At 50.0% G+C, this 24,336-nt stretch overlaps 9 protein-coding genes across 9 annotated transcripts; 6 read left to right on the top strand and 3 right to left on the bottom strand.

Annotated features, from left to right (window-relative positions):
- Positions 1-1,378: 1,378 nt before the first annotated feature.
- On the top strand, positions 1,379-4,236 carry N7462_004647 (putative C6 transcription factor (NirA); the record flags this gene model as incomplete). The annotated part of the gene is made up of 5 exons (XM_057076373.1): positions 1,379-1,456; positions 1,512-1,566; positions 1,617-2,583; positions 2,637-3,005; positions 3,066-4,236. 5 exons carry the CDS (start codon positions 1,379-1,381, stop codon positions 4,234-4,236), a joined length of 2,640 nt encoding a protein of 879 aa, XP_056935878.1.
- Positions 4,237-4,731: 495 nt separating this feature from the next.
- Positions 4,732-6,180, bottom strand: N7462_004648 (serine/threonine-protein phosphatase; the record flags this gene model as incomplete). The annotated part of the gene is made up of 3 exons (XM_057076374.1): positions 4,732-4,734; positions 4,810-6,100; positions 6,164-6,180. The coding sequence occupies 3 exons, from the start codon at positions 6,178-6,180 to the stop codon at positions 4,732-4,734; spliced, it is 1,311 nt and encodes a 436-aa protein (XP_056935879.1).
- Positions 6,181-6,762: 582 nt separating this feature from the next.
- N7462_004649 (uncharacterized protein) lies at positions 6,763-7,197 on the top strand (the record flags this gene model as incomplete). Its single annotated transcript, XM_057076375.1, has 1 exon — positions 6,763-7,197. The coding sequence occupies one exon, from the start codon at positions 6,763-6,765 to the stop codon at positions 7,195-7,197; it is 435 nt and encodes a 144-aa protein (XP_056935880.1).
- A 379-nt stretch (positions 7,198-7,576) lies between these two features.
- alg3 (dolichyl-P-Man:Man(5)GlcNAc(2)-PP-dolichol alpha-1,3-mannosyltransferase) lies at positions 7,577-8,958 on the top strand (the record flags this gene model as incomplete). The annotated part of the gene is made up of 3 exons (XM_057076376.1): positions 7,577-7,697; positions 7,766-8,289; positions 8,359-8,958. The coding sequence occupies 3 exons, from the start codon at positions 7,577-7,579 to the stop codon at positions 8,956-8,958; spliced, it is 1,245 nt and encodes a 414-aa protein (XP_056935881.1).
- Positions 8,959-8,995: 37 nt separating this feature from the next.
- Positions 8,996-9,479, bottom strand: N7462_004651 (putative eukaryotic translation initiation factor eIF1a-like protein; the record flags this gene model as incomplete). Its single annotated transcript, XM_057076377.1, has 2 exons — positions 8,996-9,104; positions 9,169-9,479. 2 exons carry the CDS (start codon positions 9,477-9,479, stop codon positions 8,996-8,998), a joined length of 420 nt encoding a protein of 139 aa, XP_056935882.1.
- Positions 9,480-9,905: 426 nt separating this feature from the next.
- On the top strand, positions 9,906-11,399 carry N7462_004652 (putative MFS efflux transporter; the record flags this gene model as incomplete). Its single annotated transcript, XM_057076378.1, has 1 exon — positions 9,906-11,399. One exon carries the CDS (start codon positions 9,906-9,908, stop codon positions 11,397-11,399), a length of 1,494 nt encoding a protein of 497 aa, XP_056935883.1.
- A 3,309-nt stretch (positions 11,400-14,708) lies between these two features.
- pkcA (protein kinase c) lies at positions 14,709-18,521 on the top strand (the record flags this gene model as incomplete). Its single annotated transcript, XM_057076379.1, has 9 exons — positions 14,709-15,120; positions 15,236-15,499; positions 15,578-16,153; positions 16,221-16,616; positions 16,684-16,952; positions 16,989-17,115; positions 17,173-17,737; positions 17,802-18,003; positions 18,054-18,521. The coding sequence occupies 9 exons, from the start codon at positions 14,709-14,711 to the stop codon at positions 18,519-18,521; spliced, it is 3,279 nt and encodes a 1,092-aa protein (XP_056935884.1).
- Positions 18,522-20,086: 1,565 nt separating this feature from the next.
- N7462_004654 (uncharacterized protein) lies at positions 20,087-21,457 on the top strand (the record flags this gene model as incomplete). The annotated part of the gene is made up of 1 exon (XM_057076380.1): positions 20,087-21,457. One exon carries the CDS (start codon positions 20,087-20,089, stop codon positions 21,455-21,457), a length of 1,371 nt encoding a protein of 456 aa, XP_056935885.1.
- Positions 21,458-22,685: 1,228 nt separating this feature from the next.
- N7462_004655 (uncharacterized protein) lies at positions 22,686-22,880 on the bottom strand (the record flags this gene model as incomplete). Its single annotated transcript, XM_057076381.1, has 1 exon — positions 22,686-22,880. The coding sequence occupies one exon, from the start codon at positions 22,878-22,880 to the stop codon at positions 22,686-22,688; it is 195 nt and encodes a 64-aa protein (XP_056935886.1).
- Between the last annotated feature and the right edge of the window lie 1,456 nt (positions 22,881-24,336).

Raw genomic sequence — 24,336 nt, forward strand, 5'->3', positions numbered from 1 at the left:
CGGAGGACTACGTGTTCCGTACAGAGAATACTAGGGTTGGTTGGGCAGCGGGTGGCTGCAGCACACCGAAAAGGTCAAGTCGAAGAGACGTGGCCGGCGGAGCAGCCCTAAGCGGGTCGATAATTGCGGTGTACAAGAATCAATCCCACAGTATCAGGACGACTAGCCGGGACTCTAGGCTTCGGATATGAAGCACACCACTCACGAAAAATCCCCCCAAGCGAGGAACCAATAGTTAATGGGTTCACGTCTGAAAGAGACCCTCATCGGTGTGATCGAGCATCATGGTTGTGGACGTAGTTCCGTACGAGTTGGTTACTCTCCGGCTTGGGGCTTGGCTGGAGGTATCCATTTGTTTTTGTTTTAGGGTGGTTTGCGAACAAAAGTTACGTATGGTCGAGCTTTTGCTTTTGGAGATCTCAATGGTGTTGATGTCGTGGCCAAACACGCGCGCCATCTAGATGCAATGTCAGATTCATCAGAGTCACATCAGGAGGCCCATCGTATTGATTCTGACGGTCCCATGGTGACCTCTCGCTTGTGGCGGGTATGTCTCAATATCATGCATGGGAATCCCCTTTGGGCAATGTACCGGGTTCCGGGGCCTTGTCTCTCCCTCGCTACCTCCCGGTCGTCCAATCTCGCATGCGATACATCCAGCAAATATAGATAGTCTCTTCCGTCGACGCGACCGACAGCTGCATCAACTCTCAGCCCACCATCATGTGATATTCAGTCTAGTCACGTGACATGTCTATCGTCCCTCTGGATGAGTCAGCTATCTTCATGGTCAACCGCCGATATGTGATGCATTCGAAGGAGCCATCCAGAAGCCGACGATAAACCCTCCATCGTCTTGGCTACATCCAATCATCACGGCTGGATCGCAATTCATTTTTAGCGTCGAGAGCACCAGCTCGGCATTCCCAAACCCATCCTACAAACCCCCCCTCTCTTCTCCGCCTCCCGGTGTGGGTCATTCCGCGGGGTCCCATTGTGAACGCTTACCCGCATGTGCTGCTTGCGGACTGTATAGATTCGAGACTCGCTGGTTGGATCTAAGGGTTGATAGGCATATAGGCCTATCGAAAGGTTCAGCTTGCATCCCATTCACGCAACGCTCTGGCTGCGGGGATTATCTCTGAGGGTTTGTAATCACACCATCACGCAAGACCCCTCTCCTTCCGTTGGCAGTAGCCCTCTCTACAAAGCATCGTGGTGCCTTCTCTTATGCTTGGACAATGGACAAACTATACAGTACGGCCCTTCGAAGCTGGACCATTGACCGGCGGACACGACGCTGAAGCACGGCATGATCGTCCGCGGAGAAAGAATCCCCTTTGTATCTTGATTCCCACCTATTGCAGCGGCCCAAACCATGGCTGCAGAACGGGGGCCGCCCAAAAGACGCTGCGTGAGCACCGCCTGCATTGCCTGCCGTAGGAGGAAGTCCAAGGTAAAATATCCTCTCTTATGAAGTTTGCCTGGGGCCCCGCTAATTTGGGACCTAGTGTGATGGCAACCTCCCCAGCTGTGCAGCCTGTTCTTCCGTGTATCATACACCATGTAGGTCTGTCCCCGTCAACTCATGCAGAGCTTAACTGATACCCCGTCAGGTGTCTATGATCCTAACTCCGACAACCGCCGGAAAGGAGTCTACAAGAAAGATGCTGATACCTTGCGAACTAAGCATACTACTCTCCAAACCTTGATCCAAGCATTATTGAACTACGAAGAGGAAGATGCCTTTGACTTGGTGCGCCAACTGCGTTCCTGTGATGATCTCGAAGAAGTCGCTCAGTCAGTCATTGCTCGAGAGAAAGGGCTTTTGTCTGTTGTCGAGACACCAGACAATCCTGAGCGCGATGACCGCCTTGTCGAAGTCGATCAGTTCGAGGCGGAGCTGGCAGGTAAAATGAGTGAGCTGATGTTAGATGGCTCACGGAAATTTATTGGTGGCACCTCAAATCTCATTTTCCTGCCCCCTGGCTCAGAATTGCACGAGTCTACGTCCATGCCGGAGGATTCTTCGGTGCTCGGCAGTGCCAGGGGTACACGCCCTGTCCGGCGATGGACCGAAGTAACTGATGACAACGTATTGATCAGCCATCTCCTGACCATGTATTTTACGTGGCACTATCCATTCTTCACGATACTCGCTAAAGACCTATTTTACCGGGACTACATCCAGGGCATTTCGAGTCCATATTGCTCGGCCTTGCTAGTCAACGCCATGCTAGCACTCGGCTGCCATTTTAGTTCCTGGTCTGGAGCTTTCGATGATCCCCAAAACCTCTCAACGGCAGGGAACCACTTTTTCAAAGAGGCCAAACGACTGGTGCTGGAGAACGATGAACATGAGACCGCAAAGCTGTGTACAGTCCAAGCCTTTGCACTAATGTCTGTCCGCGAGGCTGGATGTGGACGCGAGGGCAAAGGCTGGGTTTATAGTGGTCTTAGTTTTCGCATGGCATTTGACCTTGGATTGAATGTCGATGCCTCCCATATGGGCTCACACAGCCTCACAGATGAGGAAATCGATGCGCGGCGAATTACGTTTTGGGGTTGCTATTTAATTGACAAGTATGTGTTTTGAGAGATTCCAGCCCGCAATTGAACATACTAATCCGTGGCAGGGCCTGGTCAAATTATCTTGGACGTCAACCTCAATTATCATCGTCGAATTCCAATGTTCCCAAATTCGACGTTCTACCTCGAGAGGAACAAGGACTCTGGTCCCCGTATACCGATTCCGGTGTAAGCCACGAAAATTCACAACCATCACGCACGCGGGCCGTGGCGCTACAAATCTCCAAGCTCTGTGAAATCACCAGCGACATTCTTGTGTTCTTCTACCATCCTGCTGAATTAGAGAAGACACGGCAAAAACAGTCAGAATTGAAAAGATTGAGTGGCGTTCATACCCGAATAGAAGCCTGGAGAAAGGAGCTTCCTCGAGAATTGGAGCCCAAAGAAGGCCAACTTCCCCAAGTTCTTGTTATGCAGTAAGTTAGCCAGGTAATGGGAATGCTGATTACAACGGGGCTAACTGTAATACCAAACAGCATGCTTCACCAGCTTCTTCTCATTCACCTTTACCGTCCTTTTCTGAAATACACCAAATCTAACACGCCTCTTCCCGCCCATGTTTCTCCTCGAAAGATATGCACCCAGGCCGCTTCCACCATTTCAAAACTAATGCGGATGTACAAAAGAACGTACGGGCTGAAACAGATCGTTAATATAGTCGTCTATATTGCACACACTGCCTGTACTATCCACTTACTCAACCTTCCCGAAAAGAATGCCCAGAGAGATGTGGTGCACGGACTTCGGAATCTCGAAGAGATGGCTGAAGGTTGGCTGTGTGCTCGTCGGACATTACGTATTCTCGACATTTCTGCGAGCAAGTGGCAAGTTGAGCTGCCTTCTGAAGCCAGCACCATCTTTGAGCGCACGCATGCCAAATGGGGCTCCTGGGGATCGTGGGATCAGGCAACCTCTCCGTCAATATCGGAGGGATCTCCAGCGGCGCACAACAACATGCCATCATCAGTCGCCAGCCCTCACCGGTTCTCGCCGGCTACTAACCAGGCTCCCCTCGTGGCATCATCCACAGAACCGGTGGCTGCTAACGCCCCCGTCTCCACGATGGGAACGTCGATGGGGCCCCAATATCCAAGCGCACCCGGGTCCATGCCCACAGCCATGCCAGCCCTGCATGCAGCACGCGGCATGTCGGGGCTGCAGCCCCAGCGCGTGGATCTTGTCACACCAGAGCCCACCTACCTCCGGCCGATGTCACATGTCGGTTATCCGGTACCAAATCTCGCGTCGCCCAGTTCTTCCGCTGCATCGCCCAATCCCAGCAGTTGGTATGATGCACCTGGTGCTCAAATCGGGCCTCAGAACACGACTCCCGGGTCTAATGCGTCTACGATGTCTGGCTTCGAGGGTCCTGAGAATCTTGTCGAAGAGAGCCAAGACTGGTGGTCGCGGAACTCGGCGTCCCTGGGACTTGGCATGGAGAGCTGGGCGGGCCCATGGGGCCCTGGGATGCAAAATTCGCCTACCCATCTCCAGTATGATGGTAGCCATGGCCATATGATGCCAATGGCCCCAAATACCAGTCCGGCTTCTGGTGCGGAACATCAATCCCAGGTTACGGCGAGAATGTCTGATCTCGGCCCTGTGGCATATAATGACATGTCTGGTTATGATGATCGATGGAAATGATCTTCTTCAATTTTGGGTGTTCTCCATTGAACAATAGCCATTTATCCTGTCTCTTGGCTTGATATTCCTGTTTCTTTTTCTTTCTCTTCCTTTCTTCTAGTGTGTTAAACCTAGGCTTACATTCTTACTTGTCCCTATTTTCTTCTTTCGTGTTTGCATGTCATATGATACCAGAGACTGGGGGGTTCTCGTGATCTTTAGGGCTTTAGGCTGGAGTTTGTATATTGTGGTCCCATTGGCCAGAATTTCTGGAGATCCAAATTATTGCAACCCGGATCACAGAGGAAGTAAAATGAATGAGGGCAGAGAAAAAAAAAATAGTCAGAATTCCAAGTGCTAAATAGTTCCGTCATGAGAGTTGATCATTAGGGTTGCAGTTGCAGCAAAGAGACAAACAAACACCAAGGCACAAGATGCTGAGTAGATCAAAGAGTTCCAGGGGGGCCGTATGAACGTATGGACGAAAGAAAGGCAAGCATGCAATGGATGATGGTATCACTGCCAGATTAGTTAGTAATCTAGAGGCGTTTATCCAGAGGAATACAGAAGTAGAACATGGCTCGTCGGACTTACCAGGAAATAATCAGCTACGGGTTTCTTCGCAGGCATACCTCTTGTATCCTGAGCCGCGGCCTCGAAAACACGATATCTTCTTCCGGGACTCACAACAGTGTTAACAACACTATCTGCGCCCAGGACTCCATTGCTCCGTCCATAATCTCCATTGCTACGGGCCACAGTGCCCCCATTGCGGGCATCCTCGCCGAGCTCTAGTATGGCGGCAACATTACCACAGCGATAACAATAGTTCGGGGCAGACCACACCGTCACGATCCCGCCGTCGAACATTTCTTTATACCCCTCCATCACAAGCTGGTGAGCACGAGCTACCAGCGAAAGACCATTGAGATGATTGAATTGTTTGACGATATCACCACCGAAGAGAAAGCCAGCGCCACGTGGGCTCAATCCCCAGCCTTCAATCTCGTCGGGGTCTGACCAGAGAAGGTCACACATAGCGCCCTCGTGGGGAACTTCCTGTTTGCGATCAATTAAGCGGATCTTATCCACAGAATCGATCAGTGGTGACAGGCCACCGTGAACGCACAACACAGCGCCTGTGCGGCTGGTAGTCATGCTTCCATTAGAATCCCCGCCAGCGCCTGTGCCGGGTGCACCAGTGCGAGTCGGGGTTGACGCCATGCCTGGCGCAGCTGATATATCACGGGGCGGAGATATGTTGCGAGAGTCTGTCGATGTGTCTGATGACGAACGCTGACGAGCACGGTATGTGCTCATGGTAACCTCACCACGCGAGTTCAGTACCTCTGTTTCGAGCTCGCCATCATCAATTGGCATTGTGGACTGTGTCATCTCGGGTGCGCTGGAGCCGGTCGGCTCCAACTCCGAGCTAGCGCCTAGCACGATGGCGCCGAGTGCGAGATAATCGAACACCTCGCAGCAGTACCGCCAGACGTTAGCGCTGCCGTATTTGCGAATGCACTCGTCATAAAATCCATATACTGTTGTAATTTGGCGCGACTCGTGGTTGCCGCGAATCAGGGTGATGCGATCTGGATACCGCACCTTCAGGCACAGGAGAAGGAGGAAGGATTCAAGCGAATAGAAACCACGGTCGACAAAGTCGCCCATAAACAGGTAGTTAGTGTCCGGGACGTCGCCGCCCACGCGGAACAGTTCCATCAGGTCGTGGAACTGGCCATGGATATCGCCGCAAATGGTAACCGGTGCATCGACGGACACAACGTTGCCCTCTTCGATAAGGAGCTCGCGCGCCTTGTAGCACAGCTCACGAACTTGAGATTCGGGGATCAGGCGGCAGGCCCGCAGCTGCTCAATCGCCCTGCAGAAGAGAATAAGTCAGCAAGATTAGGAATATCTTGCATAGTAGAAGCTAATGCCATACCGGTCTAGGTCACTCATGGTGCCGCTTTGAGGGAAGGTGGATAGATAGATGGAGGTTCGGGGGAGGGGAAGTGGAAGAGAGACGGGGGCAGGTTGTGGTGGGTGGGAGGGAATCCCCTCAAAAGGGAGGAGCAACGAAAATGATCTAGACAAGTCAGTCTCCTTCCCGCAAAAATCGCAGACTCATCATTGCAAAATCGCGAAAGACAAGAAACACGCGAGATAGCGATCGGGCGAAGAAGGCGATCCGACTCTGCGCGCCGAGCCTGTGGCCAATCACGCGGGAGGCAGATAAGATTAGATGCACCAGAGCCTTCGCAACTCTCTTCCTCCCCCCATTTCGATTGCCAACCTCCCCGGATTCTCGCTGTTGACACTGTCCGACCATTTCAACTGAGGACTGCTCTCGCCGGAGACCCAATTGGCCTCTCTCTTGGCCTTTCTGCCTCTTCCATCCAGCCCGGGCCAAGCGACCTGCCCACTTTCCGCCGTCCGATGGCCTGAGCCCCCAAAAAAAGAGACAAAAGCAGTTGGCCACGTCCCCGCTCTGTCCATTGCGCATCTATCTCATTCATTATACAATTACTTTCACCCGATACGATGCCGCCACATCTTCATCCGCGCTCGCGGTCCACGAGCACTCTTTTCGCCGGTACCCTTCTCGCATCCCTCGTGGTGGTCGGCATGCCACATCTCTTCCCTTGTCCAGCTCCACGACGAACCCTCGCCGATTCCCAGATGATGATTACAGCCGACGGGCAACAAGTACCTCGTATCCGTCGCCGCAGGCGGAAAGATGCAGACATCGACTCAGAATTCGGCCGGCCCGGCCTTCCGACACCATCCGGCGCGATGGATGAAGAAGTGTCTACATTCTTTCAGATGGAAGAGGAGGCAGAGAATATAGCACACCTTGGACATGAATGCCCTGTCCCAAAGCCAAAGGGTGTCCTCGGCGAGCTGTTGGGCTTCCGCAATGCTCGTAACAATGAACAACCTCAGACCCAGACAACAGGATCTGACGGAGGTCGATAATGTCTGTGTTCCATGCGTGCTCTAGAGGTGTTTTTTTGTCCTGTCCTTTTATTTGCACCCTCTCATTTTCCTTCTCTCTTGTTTAATGATACCATGCAATTGGCTACGAGGTCGAAACATTTGGGCTACATGTGTTGGAATGGCTTGGATAGACCGATTGGTGTACGGAGCTGATCGAGCGGAGCTCAAATACTCTTCATGTATAAAACTGTATAAAAAAAGATATTTTCACAGAAATCCAAGATATCAATTCAGACAGCTTCGAGGTTAAAGTGTAGAAAAATGACCGCGTAAGCTTGGCCCGGTTCCTCGGCCGCTTCGCTCAAGTGGCTGTTCAGGCCATTTTCGACATCCTCTCCACATCCACCTTGCCGCCGCCATGCCCTGGGCCAAATTCATACGTACAGCGCTCACACATCCACGGCACACGCAATGGATTGCGCCTCTTCTTGTTCTGGCCGACGCGTTCCTTTGCGCCTTAGTGATTTGGAAGATCTCCTGTGAGTCTGTCGCGTCGCAAATAAACCGACCAGGCCAGGCCGAGCTAACCACGATACCATAACGACAGACACCGAAATTGACTGGACAACGTATATGCAACAAATCTCCCTATATATATCCGGTGAACGCGATTATACCTCGATCAAGGGCTCAACCGGCCCCCTCGTCTACCCCGCGGCCCACGTCCACATCTACACCGTCCTCTACAACCTTACCGATGAGGGCCGCGACATTCTCCTTGGGCAGATCATCTTTGCCGGCTTGTATCTGGCTACACTCATCGTTGTGATGGCCTGCTATAGGCAGGTACAGGCTCCTCCTTATCTCTTTCCACTCCTGGTGCTGTCCAAGCGGCTTCATAGCATCTACATGTTGCGCATGTTCAATGATGGTATCGCAGCTTTCGCGATGTGGGTCGCAATTTACTTGTGCATGAAGCAGAAGTGGACTGCTGGAATCGCAGTGTGGTCTTTTGGGGTAGGAATCAAAATGACCTTGGTACTGCTTGTACCGGCTATCGCTATCATCACCCTGCTTAGCCTGGGGCTGCTGCAAACAGCGGCGCTGGGATTCATGGCTGTGCTGATCCAGGTAAGCTACGCAAACCTGGCCCTTCTAGAGTTCAACAGCCAGTGCTTATGTGAAACAATACTATTACAGGTCTTGCTCGCTATCCCTTTCCTCCAGACCAACGCAGTGGGTTATATTTCCAAGGCATTCGAGCTATCGCGGCAATTTATGTTCAAATGGACGGTGAATTGGCGCTTTGTAGGGGAAGAGAATTTTCTTTCAAGGGAATTTTCATTGGGTTTGCTGGCTTTGCATGTGTCTTTACTGGCCGTCTTCTTGACTGTCTGGGTGAAACCCTCAGGGACCAATATGCTCCGCTTCCTCCAGGACAAGCTCGAGGGCCGCCAGCCACCAATCAGCCTCTCAAAGTCATTCATAATGACTGCAATGCTGAGTGCGCTGGCCATTGGCTTGTTATGCGCCAGGTCGTTGCATTACCAGTTCTTTGCATATTTGGCATGGACCACTCCGTTCCTTTGCTGGCGCGCTGGTCTGCATCCCATTCTCATTCTAAGTGTATGGGCTCTGCAGGAATGGGCATGGAACGTGTATCCCAGCACCAACTTCAGCTCCATGACGGTAGTCTTGTCGCTTGCCTTGCAGGTGATCGGTGTGCTCTTCCGTGGACTCGGGGACATAGATAGCAAGCGAGAAGGGGCTGGTACTCGCAAAAAAGCACCCATCCAATAGAAGCCGAGAGATTGCGTCTTTCCACAATAAAAAGCGTTCATGCATCGGACTCGTCGGAGGAAGGCATCATACCCACTCGGGACTCTTCTTCTGAGTCTGAATCTGAGTCGGCGACGGCGACGGGCTGTTTCACGAATTCCTTGGGCCTAAACAAATAGATCATAATCAACTCGGCAATTCAGAACCCAGGGCCACCAGATCCATTCCTACCAAAAGGGAGCCTTTCTCCACGCCTTCTCATCCCGAACAATGTTGATAATCTCTCCCCCAATCTTGTTGTCCCGCTCTTCCTGCACTTTGGTATCGATGACGACGTAGGATCCGCGTTTGATCCAGAAGGTCGACCGGAACCGTGCTGGCAGCTCCACGAGGATCTGGGTTTTATCGGCCATTTCAATCAAGTAGATGTTGTTGCCGGTGGCCTTGATTGCCCGCACGATCTGCTGGGTTGCGGCCAGCTCGTCCGGTGGGAACATGGTTTCCTCGGCTGTCGCCAACACTTTTCTGCGAGGGGGTGCCATCGTGGCTATGTGTTTTGTTTAAAGAGGCAAAATCCAAAGGATGCGATTGTTCAGACCGAGTGGAGTCGCCAACTGCTTCAGTTGCTTTGATTGCTTGTTTGTTCGTTGATTGTGGGAGAATTTTCTTATCAGCGGGGCTCCTCATCGCATCCGGCTTACCAACCCACACCCTGTCAGCCAAGCCACGGTGCTCACTAACTTGAACGAACGTCAGGTGTCGGGGCGCTGCCCAATTTGGTAAACTCCCGCCATCGCAATCGGAATATGGATTCCTCTGTCGGAACCCATATAAGGCGTTCACTGAACCTGGTGTCTATCCTCAAACATTCTCCGACCTAGAGCGATCAATATACAAGTCGCACCAAAAGCTACTCGCCTCCATTAGGCTCCTTCACTAGTCGTCTGTAGCCGGTTCAGGCATGCATAATGGCTTCGAGGCTGGGAGCGTTCATCGAAATTGAGAGCTCTGCTCAGATCTCCAGTCCGCCAGCGGCAATACGCAAGGACAGGCATGGCGTGACACAATCGCCGGCGGATTACAAATTGGATGACCTTCAGCCACAAAAGAGCTCAGCAAACCCGGCTGCCGATCCCGTGAAACAGTCATTCACAGGTGCATCAACACCCACGCCGACTCCGAGTGTATTGGAAAACCGCCTGTCTTCACCAAATGCCGATGGGGCCTCGGGTTGGGCGGCAGACCGGACTGTAACGACATGGAGAGACAAATGGCGATTGCTCAGCTGCTCTCTGATTAACTTTGGCAGCGGCATGAATGACAGTGCCCCCGGTGCACTGCTCCCATATATGGAAAAGCATTATGGCATCGGGTACGCTATTGTCTCGTTGATCTTCGTAGCCAACGCATTGGGCTTCATCTCTGCAGCACCAGTCACGCATGCTATCGAGCACAAGTTGGGCCGATCCAAGAGCTACGCATTGGCCATGTCCATGTTGGTCGTCAGCTATGTGATCATCACCTGTCAGCCGCCATTCCCTGTCGTGGTGGTCTGTTTCCTTTTGCTTGGCTTCGGCATTGCGCTCAGCCTGGCGCTGAGCAATGTATACTGTGCCAACTTGCCAAATACCACAACGGCTCTGAGCTGTTTACATGGCTCATATGGCATTGGTGGCACCGTGGCCCCGTTGTTCGCAACTGCCATGGTCTCGAGCGGGATCCGCTGGTCACTGTTCTACATCATTCCTTTGGCGTTTTCTCTGGTGAACTGTGCGTATGCCTCGTGGGCGTTCACCAACTTCGAGAACGACGCACTTGCTGAGTGTCTCCAGCCCGCCATATCCCATCCTACTGGCGACGCAAGTCATTTTACTCGAACTCAGGCCTTGAAAAAAGCTATCCGCAACCGAACCACCTTATTGGGAGCCTTATTCATCTTCGCTTACCAAGGTGCGGAGGTCTCAACCTCCGGCTGGGTTGTCTCTTTCCTCATCAGCTATCGGCACGGTGATCCCTCACGCGTGGGATATGTCAGCGCTGGTTTCTGGGCCGGCATCACCGTCGGTCGGTTCCTGCTGGTCTACCCGGCCGCGAAGATCGGCCACAAGATTGCCGTCGTAGCCATGGTCGCCGGCGCAGTCGCCTTCCAGCTGATGACCTGGCTCATTCCCAATGTGATCGGTGAAGCCGTCTCAGTGGCCATCCTAGGCCTGCTACTTGGCCCCGTCTATCCCAGCGCGACGATTGTATTCACAAGGCTCCTCCCGCGGGACATGCACATTTCCAGCCTCAGCTTCATCAGTGCCCTGGGCAGCAGCGGCGGTGCCTTGTCGCCGTTTTTCACGGGTATCCTGGCCCAGAATGTGGGGACCATGGTGCTGCACCCGATCTGTATCGGATTGTATGGATTGATGGCGACCGCGTGGCTTCTGTTGCCAAAGGTGTCGAAGAGATCTGAATAAGGACCTCTTCTGTACTGGGAGGGTATTCCTAGCTCTGCATATCGTCAGTCTAGCCCACGTCACACCACTCTGTGGGCCATCGGATACGATCTTATCAGTGGGCCCGTGGAAATCCCCAGGACCAGACGGGTACTACATACCTGGGCATGTATGATCTGCCTGCATTGATGTTTTGACCGAGTCTGGCGTTATTAGGCATACATGCCGCAGTGACTTCCATCGGGCTTGTATCTTCAAATTTCACTCCAAATTTTCTTTCATTATTTTGGGATTATTCTCCCATTTACCTTGAGACGATGGTGTGTGATTAATTACTGTAAATAAGAAATGGCTAGTAGAATGTACGGGATGCATAAGAACGCTAAAAGATAGTACGCATGCTTACCGGTGCTTGGCTATAGGCACTTTCACTAGACAGGATGATGAAGATACAGCTCTATCTGCCGACTATTGGACTATTGCATCATTCGGGTCCTCGCCCGAGTCCTCCCAGTCTCCCATGGCCATGTGATATCACGAACTTATATACTCTTGTATTCAGCCTGTTCGAATGGCTCGCTCTCGTCACGAGAGTCGTATCCAACCAGGTAGACAAGGCCATTGTTGCAGTTGAAGAATGTGCGCAATGTAACCGAAGAGCAGAAGACTCAGCAGCCCCATGTATGCGGCAAGGAGGACGGTCGCACGCCCGACGCCGGCCGAGCGGTAGCGGTGACTGATGCCCAGGCCAGGCCAGCACAACGTACTGAGGGTTTCGCGACGCTTCGTTTTCTGTTTCTGGGCGCAATTCTTGCCGCTTTTTACTTGCTAGGTACAATTGAGCACGTCTCAATCTCGAGGCAGAGTTGCTGCATGAGTCGCCTATCTCTGCCCCAACAAAGCTCATTGTAGTAGTGTGAACAGAACAGAGGCCTGATCGAGATATCGAAAAGTCTTCTCTTTTCCATTGTCTAGGTCCTTCTCGGCAGATATCTGGTTTGATTAGTTGCTCAGTTCCAATAATGGACCGTAAGATGCTTCAGACTCTCACATGTGCGAATTTCGTCTTCTTCGGTCCCCGGCTGATTGGCGAAGCCTACATTCCCGCTCCAATACAAGGACAATCAGTCGAAAGGCCAATGCAAAGAAAGAGAGACAAAATGCTTTCGGTTACAAGATATTGATTAGTCAAAGCCTGGCGACAGTCCTTGTCCTGTTCCACGGATAGTTGTCATTTTTGATGGGCATCTGCTCATTCCGGGCCATGCTGGACACAATCTTGGAGACCTTGCTTATTAGATAATTGGTAGAGGTGTAAATAAATACTACTGACCAAATTGACTATGAGGTTCTACACCTCCTCCAGCATATATCTCGTCTTGAAATGCCTTGCACAACTTATGGGCACGCGTTTTCGCCAGTGTTTTCTTTACGAGAAATATGGACGTTTGGAATATACACCAAAATATTGTGCTACAGTCAATCAAGAGACTTCCAAAGACGTAAACTGCAAAAGAAGATCTGCCGACAGTGAATCAGCGTATATATGAGAGCACTCATAGCTGCCGGATCATGTGTTCTTTTTGCCAACTGCATAAAATTAGATACATTCTCACCTTTTGAATGTATTATCTATTGGAGACTAACAGTGCCTTGTGGGGCATAGGGAATAGAATATATACGTTGTAAAATAGATATACTTTGTAAAATAGTATCACAAAGTAGAATAAAGCAGAATCTTACCTATCTACTTCAGTCATATTCATTAGGAATATCCTGAAAGTTGGAGCTCATAGGTGTTATCTCGGCCAATTTCACAATACTGAACAGCGATTGAGGAAATAACAACAGGCCCTGTGAGCATTATTCAATCGGGCCATAATAACATGCTAATCAGGTTCAAGTTCAAGGTGGCATGCTTCCTGTGGAAAGTACTGCACTTCCAGTCGACAACCATACTTGAATACTTCGGCCATTGGCCTTCAATCTAGATACAGGTCACGTGATTTAATGGTCTGACAGACTTGGGTCTCGTGCCCGGACTAGAATATACCGCCGGGGCCTCGCCTGTCTGGCCTGAAAGGCAGCCTCATAAAAGCGGCGGCAGGGACGTGACCTAGACACTAATGCTCACCTCCCCCCCCCAAAAAAGAAAGAAAAAAAGGTGATCTCAAGATCCTGAAATCCTGATACCACGACGTGACGAAGAACCGCCAAAACCCAACGGCCCCGTCTCACGACCGTTCTCTCCCGTACCACCCCTGGCCTGCTGAGACAAGCCGGACCCGCCACGGTTCCGAGACCTCGGCTGAGGTTGTATGTAATCGTGCAATGGATGATGATCATGACGCTTGCATGCTTGCACGCTTGATTTCTGAGAGAGAGGGAAGGGAAAGGATCGACTGGGTTAACCGGATGCACCGGGTTCACCGAGCCAACTGGGCCAACTGGAAGTATGAAATGGAAACGACTGGATTGCTATCCATCCCATCATCCTTGGCTCATGCCCATCATGGACTCCATTGTTGTTTCAGACGACCCATCTCTTCAATTTGTGTAGTTCTCGCCACTGACACTTTTGTTGCAGAATGGGAGAAGAGGTAGGATGGAAGACGGAGTTGAGGAAACAACGACGTAAGGAGTCTGGGAGAATCTAGCGTAGATAGGGGTTATGAAAGATGGTTTCCAGGAATCTAGGAATCTGAAATCTGATCTGGATACAAAGACCATTAGAAGAGTATCTGGTGGTGCTTGTGCTCCCTGTGAGCTGACAAAAGCCCACAAAAGAGGATGTAGTAGTTAGGTAGTGGGTAGTACAGTCAATGATTCTTTTTTAGATTTCCACAATTCTGAATGGACTCCTACTAGGCAGTGACCTGAGTACTACGGAAGCATGAACGCACTTCTAAGGAAAGTATGTAACCGTAATTTGACCGTTTGCCATATACTAGTCGTGCGTAGTGGTGCTGTTAGTCTGTCGTGTGTACCTGTTTCCCTGTCGGCAAGCGATCCACGGAGCACGAGTTCGTCCTTATCGGGCGGGCAGTGCTGGTGCATTTTCCACAGTGGCAGTATCCTCCCGTCAGGTCAACAAGAGAGCCCCGCGAACCCTTTCCCAAAACACCACCTCCACCACCTGGGACCTCCACTCTCTCCGCCCCTCGACTCTCTTTATCCCGCCTTTTATCATCCCCCTCACCACTCCCTCTTCTACCTCCCTTCCACTCTCCCTCCGACCCTCCGGCGCACCACCCCTCTTGGTTTTAATCCTCCCGCCCCCCTCTTCTTGCACCCGGATCTGCTCTCCTCCCCCCTCCCCATCCGCCCATCATGGATGGTGACGAGCTGATTGCCTCGGTCTACCGCAAGATCGAGCGGGAGAAGGCTCTCATCACCGCCGCCAGTAACATGCGGCAGTCCACCGATAACCCTCTTGTGCAACAGCGGGTCGACGCTAACATCCGCGATGGTCGCAAGAATATCGCCTACTTGGAGGAGAAGATGCGAGAGTTGCAGCTCCGCCAGATGGAGCGCGAAGGTGGCGGCTCTCCCCAGGATTCACGTCACCAGCCAGGCGGCCCGCCGCCGCCCCCGAAGGATCATGCCGGATACTATGGAGGGGAAAGTGACGGTCATGATTATCCTCAAGGTGGCTCGGGCTCGATGCCTGCGGGCGCTCCTTATTCGGACCCCCGCCCTTACGCCCCGGTCCCGAAGGCACGACCAAATTATACTAAACTTGGTGCGTCCAACCCCGCAGATAGGCCCATCGTGATGGCGGGAGAGAGATTCCTGTGCCCAAACAATTTCTCCGACTATTGGAATGCTGACTTAGAATGTTTCACTTTCTCTCACAGATCTAATCAAATATGACACTCAGTATTTGGGCCCGAAGATCCAGCTGATGCTGTCCCAGCTTGAATTCAAGCTCAGCGTCGAAAAACAATACAAAGCCGGTATCGAGAAGATGGTTCGCTTGTACCAGGATGAGGGTGATCGCAAGAGCCGCGCGGATGCCGAAGGCCGTCGCATCGAGAGTAATCAGAAGATTCAGCTATTGAAGCAGGCTCTGAAGCGATATGAAGATCTCCACGTGGATATTGAATCTGCCGCGGCGGATGGTATGTCTAGTTTCACCAGCGCCGAATGGTGCGCACACGCCCAGCGAGAAACTGTTTTGGCTGACAGTCTCCCTCTAGATGAAAGTCTCAGCAGCCCCAATATGCGCAAACCGTTGACTGGTCTCCTGACTATGCGAATCCATGCCGTCAAAGATGTTGACCACGCAACTAGCTCACGCTTCTCACGGGGCCCGGAAACGTTTGTGATTGTCAAGGTGGAAGACACAATTAAAGCGAGAACCAAGGCAACCCGAAATGACAAGTGGCTGGATGAATCGTTCTCCATCGACATTGATAAGGCGAACGAGATCGAACTCACGGTGTACGATAAGTCGGGAGATCGCCCGACCCCCATTGGCATGCTTTGGGTGCGAATTTCAGATATCGCTGAGGAGATGCGTCGCAAGAAGATTGAGACTGAGCTGAATGCTTCGGGATGGGTTTCCGCAGATAAGATGGATGGATCCGGCACCCCTCGCTCTGAGTACCACGGATCCCCAGGTACTTCCCACGGAGGTCCTGGCTCGGGGGCAATGGGTCATCAAGGCGGCGGCCAATATGGGGGAGATAACCCGAATGCGCCTCCAACAGTAATGATTGATTCATGGTTTGCCTTGGAGCCATTTGGCCGAATTCAACTACAGATGAGCTTTGGTAAGACACTTGACTTTTGCAGGGTAATTTTAGTGAATTTGATCGGTTTGCTAATTCTTGACAATAGCCAAGCAACTGAAGGACCGCCGCCCCTTCGACATTGGTCTCAACCGACAGGGCGCCGTGCGCCAAAAGAAGGAAGAAGTCCACGAGAAGCAGGGCCACAAGTTCGTTACCCAGCAATTCTACAATATCATGCGCTGTGCGCTGTGTGGAGAGTTCCTCAAGTATGCTGCGGGCATGCAGTGTGCGGACTGCAAGTACACTTGTCATCGCAAATGCTACCCCAAGGTTGTTACCAAGTGTATCAGCAAAGCGAATTATGAAACCGACCCAGACGAGGAGAAGATCAACCACCGGATTCCCCACCGCTTCGAGGGCTTCTCCAACCTTTCCGCCAACTGGTGCTGCCACTGTGGTTATCTGCTTCCTTTTGGACGGAAGAGCGCCAAACGATGCACTGGTATGAAAACTGAATTGGATCATTGAGCCAGTGTCTTCCGAAGTTATACTAATTTCCCTTCATCTAGAATGTGGTCTTACTTGCCATGCCCAATGCACACACCTTGTCCCTGATTTCTGTGGCATGTCAATGGAAGCGGCGAACCAGATCCTGGAGACCCTCATTCGCGCAAAGAATCACAACAAGTCTACTTCTGTCAGTTCTGGTCTTAGCGGCCGTACGCTACGGCCAAGCGGTCCACCACAGCCCCCTCAAGACAATGCCGCCCTTTCATACCCCCAAAAACCCACCGATCGTCCCTATGGGGCACTACCCCGACAGCCCTCAGCTGAAGCGGTAAGCGCTGCGACTAACTCCTATATGACTCCACAGTCACCAACAGCTGCACAGGCTGCTCAGCGCCAACCCTTAGCTCCGAAGTCACCTACCACCGTTTCCCCTGCTGCCCAGCAAGCGGCGGCTGCCGCAACATCCCTGCGTCACCCTCCACAGACACCGCGTATGTTTTCTCTATGCCCAACTGCCTGTTGTTATTCGTCTAACCTTCTCGATTTAGCGGAGATGAACCGTCCCCCTGTGCAAGCCCAACAACCTCCTCCTCCTTCACATGCTCACTATGACCCCTCCGTCTATGCTAGCTTCCAGCAACCGGCTCCGGCTCAGGTAATGCAGAAACCCGCTCCACCCACTCAATACCAGATGCCTCCGCCCCAGCAACCTATGCAGCCAATTCCTCAACAAATGGCTCCGCCGGCTGTGAAGGAAGATCTTAGTGCGGCCCAGTCAAAGCCTCGCATTGGTTTGGATCATTTCAACTTCCTGGCCGTGCTTGGTAAGGGTAACTTTGGAAAGGTTATGCTCGCTGAGACCAAGAGCACCCGCAAACTGTATGCCATCAAGGTGCTGAAGAAGGAGTTCATCATTGAGAATGATGAGGTGGAGAGCACAAAGTCTGAGAAGCGTGTTTTCTTGATTGCCAACAAGGAGCGACACCCCTTCTTGCTGAACCTGCACGCTTGTTTCCAGACTGAGACTCGCGTGTACTTCGTCATGGAATACATTAGCGGTGGTGATCTCATGCTGCACATCCAGCGGGGCCAGTTCGGACTGAAGAGAGCACAGTACGTCTACCATTTGTCGAATGAACTTGCCCAAGCTACACCGGTATTAACTGAATTTGCACAGGTTCTATGCTGCGGAAGTTTGCTTGGCTCTTAAATACTTCCACGAGAATGGCGTCATCTACCGTGATTTGAAGCTTGACAATATCCTTCTCACCCTGGATGGTCACATCAAGATTGCCGATTACGGTCTGTGCAAGGAGAATATGTGGTATGGATGCACCACAAGCACATTCTGTGGTACTCCTGAGTTTATGGCGCCAGAGGTAAGTATTCGAACTGGAAGACACTGAGATAGAAGCTCATTCTGTTTTAGATTCTGTTGGACAAGAAGTATGGCAGAGCTGTGGATTGGTGGGCATTTGGTGTTTTGATCTATCAGATGCTTCTGCAGCAGTCTCCCTTCCGTGGTGAGGATGAGGATGAAATCTACGACGCCATTCTCGCCGATGAGCCTCTATACCCCATCCACATGCCCCGCGACTCGGTCTCCATTCTGCAGAAGCTGCTGACCCGCGAGCCTGAGCTGCGCCTAGGCTCTGGTCCCACCGATGCCCAGGAAGTGATGTCTCACGCATTCTTCCGCAACATCAACTGGGATGACATCTACCACAAACGTGTCCCCCCGCCCTTCATCCCTACCATCAGCAGCCCCACGGATACCAGCAACTTTGATCAGGAGTTCACTAGCGTAACCCCCGTCCTGACACCTGTGCAGTCTGTGCTCTCGCAGGCCATGCAGGAGGAATTCCGTGGCTTCTCTTATACTGCTGATTTTGCTTGATCATGTGTTGTATGACTTGCAACCATGCATCCTACGTGACCTACTTGAGCCACTCACCCTCTTCTTCATCCGACATCGATTTTTGTCGGTTCCACGGGGCCCAACACCGTCTCGATTGAATGTCTTCTGGGACTTTCGGGGTGCTTCTATCTTTTTTTGTTATTCGCTTTTTTTTTCCTTCAAATTGCTCAACATACCCATCGCAGTTGTGTTTGGTTGACTGTCGGCGTAGACGCTGATTTTGATCTCCTCGCTGAGCCTGCTTCGTTTGCCGAATGACATGAGCCATGTAGCAACGATGTTGCTTTCAATGTTATTTTTTTTTTTTTACTTTTTCTTTCCCCCTCTTGTTTTGCGTTCTAAATTCCTTGCTTCTCCTATCTTCTACTTTCGCCGCCTCCCTGTTCCTGGCGAGTGACTTTTTTGGTCTTTTCCGACGAGTCGATTCACGACTACTCTATGCCATGCCCAACCGGTGTGGTTATTTAGAGTGATGGCAGGATCTATGAAGAGCTCAAGATCCACTTTAGGGGGGGAAGGGGGGGGGGGGGGCATGTAGAAGGATTATGACCGAGCATGAGCACAAATGAACGATAATGCCATGTGTGTGATGTGTGGATGTTGTTGTCTTTCAACAAAAAAAAGCTTTTTGAGATGAGAATAGGAAGCCTTTGATGGATTTCAGGGTTTATTTTATTTCTTCTTTTTTTTTTTTTTTTTTTTTTTTTTTTTTCTGTCTCTTCCTTCGTCTTCGTTATCATTCTCCTGTTCATAGGGAGTCTCAGCCCATTAGGAGCAGGGTCTGGTGCTCTATATCCCTGGGACGGTGTTTGTGGTCTTTGCTGACCATTGCTCTCAGTTTAGTGGGCAAATATGAAATAATGTACCCCCGTCCTATTGATTCCAAGTTCTTCAGTGATATCTTACCTTTGACAGTAGTGCATCTGACACAATCCAATCCCGGCTGCTGAGCCTTGATACCCACCCCTTTGCCCAATCTCCCGGTGTAGATTTTACATCGAACTCGACAAGTACATTTTCTGAGACCCAATTTGTGACAGATTTTTTGTTTATCTTGTTATTCTAATTCATAATATATTCGTTCTGGCTAGCAGTGTGACTAGTTTACTTCTGATTCCTGACTTTGGTTCTTTCATCCCCCAACCACGGTCTGTTTAACCTCGGCGTCCTCCATTTCTTTGTCATCGAGTTCTCTTTCACTCCTCATCCTATTTTCGGACTTGAAAGTTAATTACTCTATCTGTTTTACCCTCGCGAGGCGGGCTCCTTTGTTCTCCCTTGGCCACTGCCCCACTCGATATTCGAGGTCTCTCTCACCTGTCAATTAAAGTCAAACAGTAACGAACTCATGCTCTCGATCCATCCTTCAGCCTACCTGATCAGCTTTGATGGTCTGTCGTCTTAGATCAGGCATCAGTTTTTTCCCCTGACAAGTTGGCTTTGCTTCAAATTTTCTCGCGTTGGATTTGCCTTTCAGCTCATCTATTTTGATCTCTGCCTCTGTCTCAAATTTCCCTCACAAGATCTTCTTTTTAAGTGCAACGATGTCACCCAAGCGCACAGGCTCGCCAGAAGACTGGGATCTCACACTTCCAATGATAAAACGCATCAGAAGTATGGACTATGACTACATTCCATCTGAACCATCTCCGAAGACATTAGTTGCGGATCTTGACCCCTCTGGTATTGGGTCAGACAACTCAGACGAAAGGATTACTGCATCTTCTTTTGAACTACTAGGTCAGAGGACAACATCTTCTATGCCGGCTGGTCCTGATCATTTTGAGACTCCCAGGAAACGCGGGAGGACACTTTCCGCTACTGCTCTGCGCCTTTCCCTTAGAGACAATCGGGATCGTGGCTTAGGCTCTCCAGAGAGGGATGTCGATCAGTCTTCCTCAAAAGCAAGCTCTCCTACAGGCTCCGTATCCAGCATATTATCGAGCACGAGAAACAGAAATAGGAGAAGAAGAGCGAGCGAAGAAGCCGAGCCGTATGTCGATGAGAAGAGTGACAATTCGGATATTGATGAAGAATTCACTCCAAAAGCGTGGCAAATACGACAGCAGGAACGGGATGAAGTCATGTACCTGCTCACCAGAGAGAAAGCAAGACGCTTGGCTACAACTGAGAAAGTTCTGGAGGATTCTAAGATGGGTGAAGAGGAGAAGAACTTATATCTGGACCTTGCACTTCGCGGTTGCAAACCAGTGATGGCCAGATCCTGGAAAAAGGATTTCACCACTCTCCCGGAATCTCTGTTTCCCTCTGACGAAGCCGGCTCCAAGGAATGCGGGTTCACTTTCCAGGTTCAGAAGGGATCCAACTTCTATGCTATCACTGCACTGCATGATCTTCTCCAAGTCCCGGGGCGGGTCCGTGACTGCAGATATTTAACAGTACGACCCCAATTTCTAATCAAAAAGGCGATTAGAAAATATTTTCGATGGGCTATCTACGACGCTGGTTTGAAAGTCACCAGGAGAACAAAACCTGTGTATACCATCTATGCCCAAAAACCTGGCGAGACGACGCTTACCGCTGTCACGATCGTGACTCGGAAGCTAGAAAAACTGGCTAGAATCCAACAGGCCCTGCATGATGGCCCCGGACAGAAATATTGGCCAACTTTAGTCGGTTTCTGCTTGTGTGGGTCCATTGTTGCCTTGATAACGCTTGACTCCAACCCCAATACTATCCCCTGGTCAGAGGACAAGGATTATAACACTCGAACCAAGTACATGGGCATCTTCGATATGGGGGAGGTAAACCAGGACGTTTGGAACTCCCTTGCAATTGCCATTGCAATCATTCATGTAAGACAGACGATGAATTGCCTTGCTACTCACTACAAAGGAGTGATGGTTCCCCGTTGGCGTGATATAAATGAGGTTGAGGTTGACGAGGACAGATGATGGGAATACCAATTAATGATGGTACAGCCAATGTCAGGTTTCATTTTTGTTCTTTTTTCTTTTCAAATATTTTTGTCTTTGAGGTTTGAATCTTGACCCTGTGTTTGCTCTTGGGCCACTTTGTTCATCTGGATCCTGTTATACTGGATTCCGATGTTTAATTAATACCATGTAAAGTTTCTCTAGCACGAACCTACCTGTTTCAATTCTTATCTGGATTGCTCAATTTATAATAGAATTGGCATGTGCGTGTTCAAAAATGACTGGTGATAATATTGTTGGGAGGAGAGGGGAGAACGGGAAGAGTTCATGGCAGAGAAAAGGTGCTTGGCTTGATGCCTGAAGACTTCAAACTCAAGTATTTCAAGGCAGAGTGACACCATGAAGAGGAGGTGATTTTAACAATACCCTCTCTTCATACTCGCAGGGCTCTCCCCCAACGTCAAGTCAGCAGTGCTCTCTTTAGCTGCCACTTGATACCCTGGCCGAGAAATTACAGCTTAATCTCTATCCTTGCCTTGCTACTAGAAAACTATAACCTGTGAGGTCGGAGAAATCACCCTGATAATTATTTCTCTGCGATCTATTCGTGTCCCTCTCGCTTTCTTTTTGGTGGTTTAATTGATATACCGGCCTCTTCAGACCTCGTATCGTTAATCATTTCACAATCCACTGCATCGATGTCGGCTCCGTGATCCATCAACAGTTCCAAAGCTCCAACGTGGCCATTCTCAGCTTGAAATCCACTATGGGAGAAAAACTTCTTCAGACTATTGAAAGTAAGCAAGCCTCAAAAACCTCTCTGAACGTCGCAGCTATGGTTGCCTTTCATGATCAGAATCGTATGTCTATTTCCGGATCGCTATACTACTGCGTAACACAGCCTCCAATGCCTTTTATTATACGCAAACCTGACCCCTTTAGCATTAGCTGGGCCTTGACCGTGTGATCCATCGATGGATGTGGGGAACCGCAGTTCAATTCGCAGCTTTTGTAGGGGGCTATCCGAGTGACGACTAAGCTCTCTACGCTGCTCTCAGACTCAATGAAGCTGCAAGAAGATGGAATGAAGTTTCCCTTGAGGTGATGAATCTTCATAGTGTATCTATTTCTCTATATACTAGGGAATAGATAATAGGGAACAAATAGAACATAGTGAGCGGTAGCCTTGGAAAATTGATATGCTTGAGCTTTCCTTCTAGTCCTACTTAGAATGTCCTAAGGCGAACTAGTTTCCACCTGTCGGAGTGGGTCCCTTCGGCCTCTTTTGAGTCGGTGGTTTGACATTGGTGGTTGAGGCTGTCCCGCCTCGCTGCTGTAGCTCCCTCGCCAGCCGTGCGGCATCGACTCCGCCGGTGTTCGTGCTGCTCTGGTTGCGAACAGGCGTAGCTCCTGTGTCATTGTTCGCTGTTGTGTTGGGCATGATGAAGGTACCTGATTAAGATGAAGGTATCTTAGTAAGAAGATGTTTTCTGGTGGACGAAATCTAGAAGAATGCTTGCTGCGAGAATGGAAAATTAAATAAGAGATTCATCGGAGTTTAAATACTTTGAGGACTCTCTAACTTGCTAACTATTCAACTAATACTAGTGAATATATTTATCTATCTTATAGCCTAGTGTTTCATAAAGATATCTATCACTGCTATTTCCTCCTATCACTGGGAGAGTTGAAAATATATGAGTGATTTATTAAGAGGATTTTATAGTTACGCGCTTTTGAATACCAATAATAAGCAAAGATGAGCTAGGTGTTGGATAAAATTTTACGTGGGTGATTAATGATCTAGTGAACTAAGAATATATGGAAGACTATTAGCCGAAGATGCGTTGATTATGGTTATATGAGTGATTTATTTAAAGGATTTTATAGTTACGCGCTTTTGAATACCAATGATAAGCAAAGATAAGCCAATTGTTGGATAAAGTTTTACGTGGGTGACAAAGGATCTAGTGAGCTAAGAATAGATGGAAGACTATTAGCCAAAGATGCTTTAATGATACATTAGATAGGTGATATATCTAAGGGATTTCATGGTTACGCGCTTTTTCAAATAATGTTACGGAATATACAGCCTCAAGTTCCTAAGGAACGTTAACGACTAACCAGCTCCTGGGAGCTAAGCGTTAGCGTGGAGGGTCACGTGCATTTGGGTATACCTTCGAGGCCCTAGGTCTGGAGCGGAAAGATACTCTATTCTGGTCACTGTGCATCAGGGTGATTAGACCTACTTCCAGTCAATATGTGAGATAAATGCAGATATACATACCGGACGAAGTCCGCCAAGTGTAACGCCGGAGTCGGCCACGAATGTACCAACACCAGGATTATACCCCAAGGATGGGTGCCGGGAAACCCACACGTGACATCCCATCCCAACAATAGGACAGGAACCATCCTAACAGTAGGATGGGAACTCGTCAGGACAATAGGAAGGACTGGGTATATAAGGGCATTTATCACCGCATCATGTGCTTAGTTCTTCGCGTTCAATTTTCATTGTTACTTGAGTATACAGTCAACTAAATTAACACTCGAACTTGCTATTGTGATATTTTTTTAGTTCAATATAAGGACACATCCCACAACCAGAAGGAACACTTCGTAGCTACTTCACCCATCTAGGCACTCTTCATTTGAGCGACCTCTTCGGTCTACTCTATAGATACGAGTCCGTGTACGGCCTCAGCGATTCGGCAACGGTACGGTTGCCAGTACAGATCGTCGAAGATTAGAGCAGGTACGTACGATACGTACTATTTACGTTAACCAGTTAGCAGTGCGTGATAGTAGATACCTATGAATATATATTACGTATTATCTTATTATTAGCTGTATTAATATAGCTATTATCTACTATCTTTATTATATACTTATTA

Source organism: Penicillium macrosclerotiorum (genome assembly GCF_028827735.1).
Source record: "Penicillium macrosclerotiorum strain IBT 26536 chromosome Unknown utg000003l_segment0_segment0, whole genome shotgun sequence".
Classification (NCBI taxonomy): domain Eukaryota; kingdom Fungi; phylum Ascomycota; class Eurotiomycetes; order Eurotiales; family Aspergillaceae; genus Penicillium; species Penicillium macrosclerotiorum.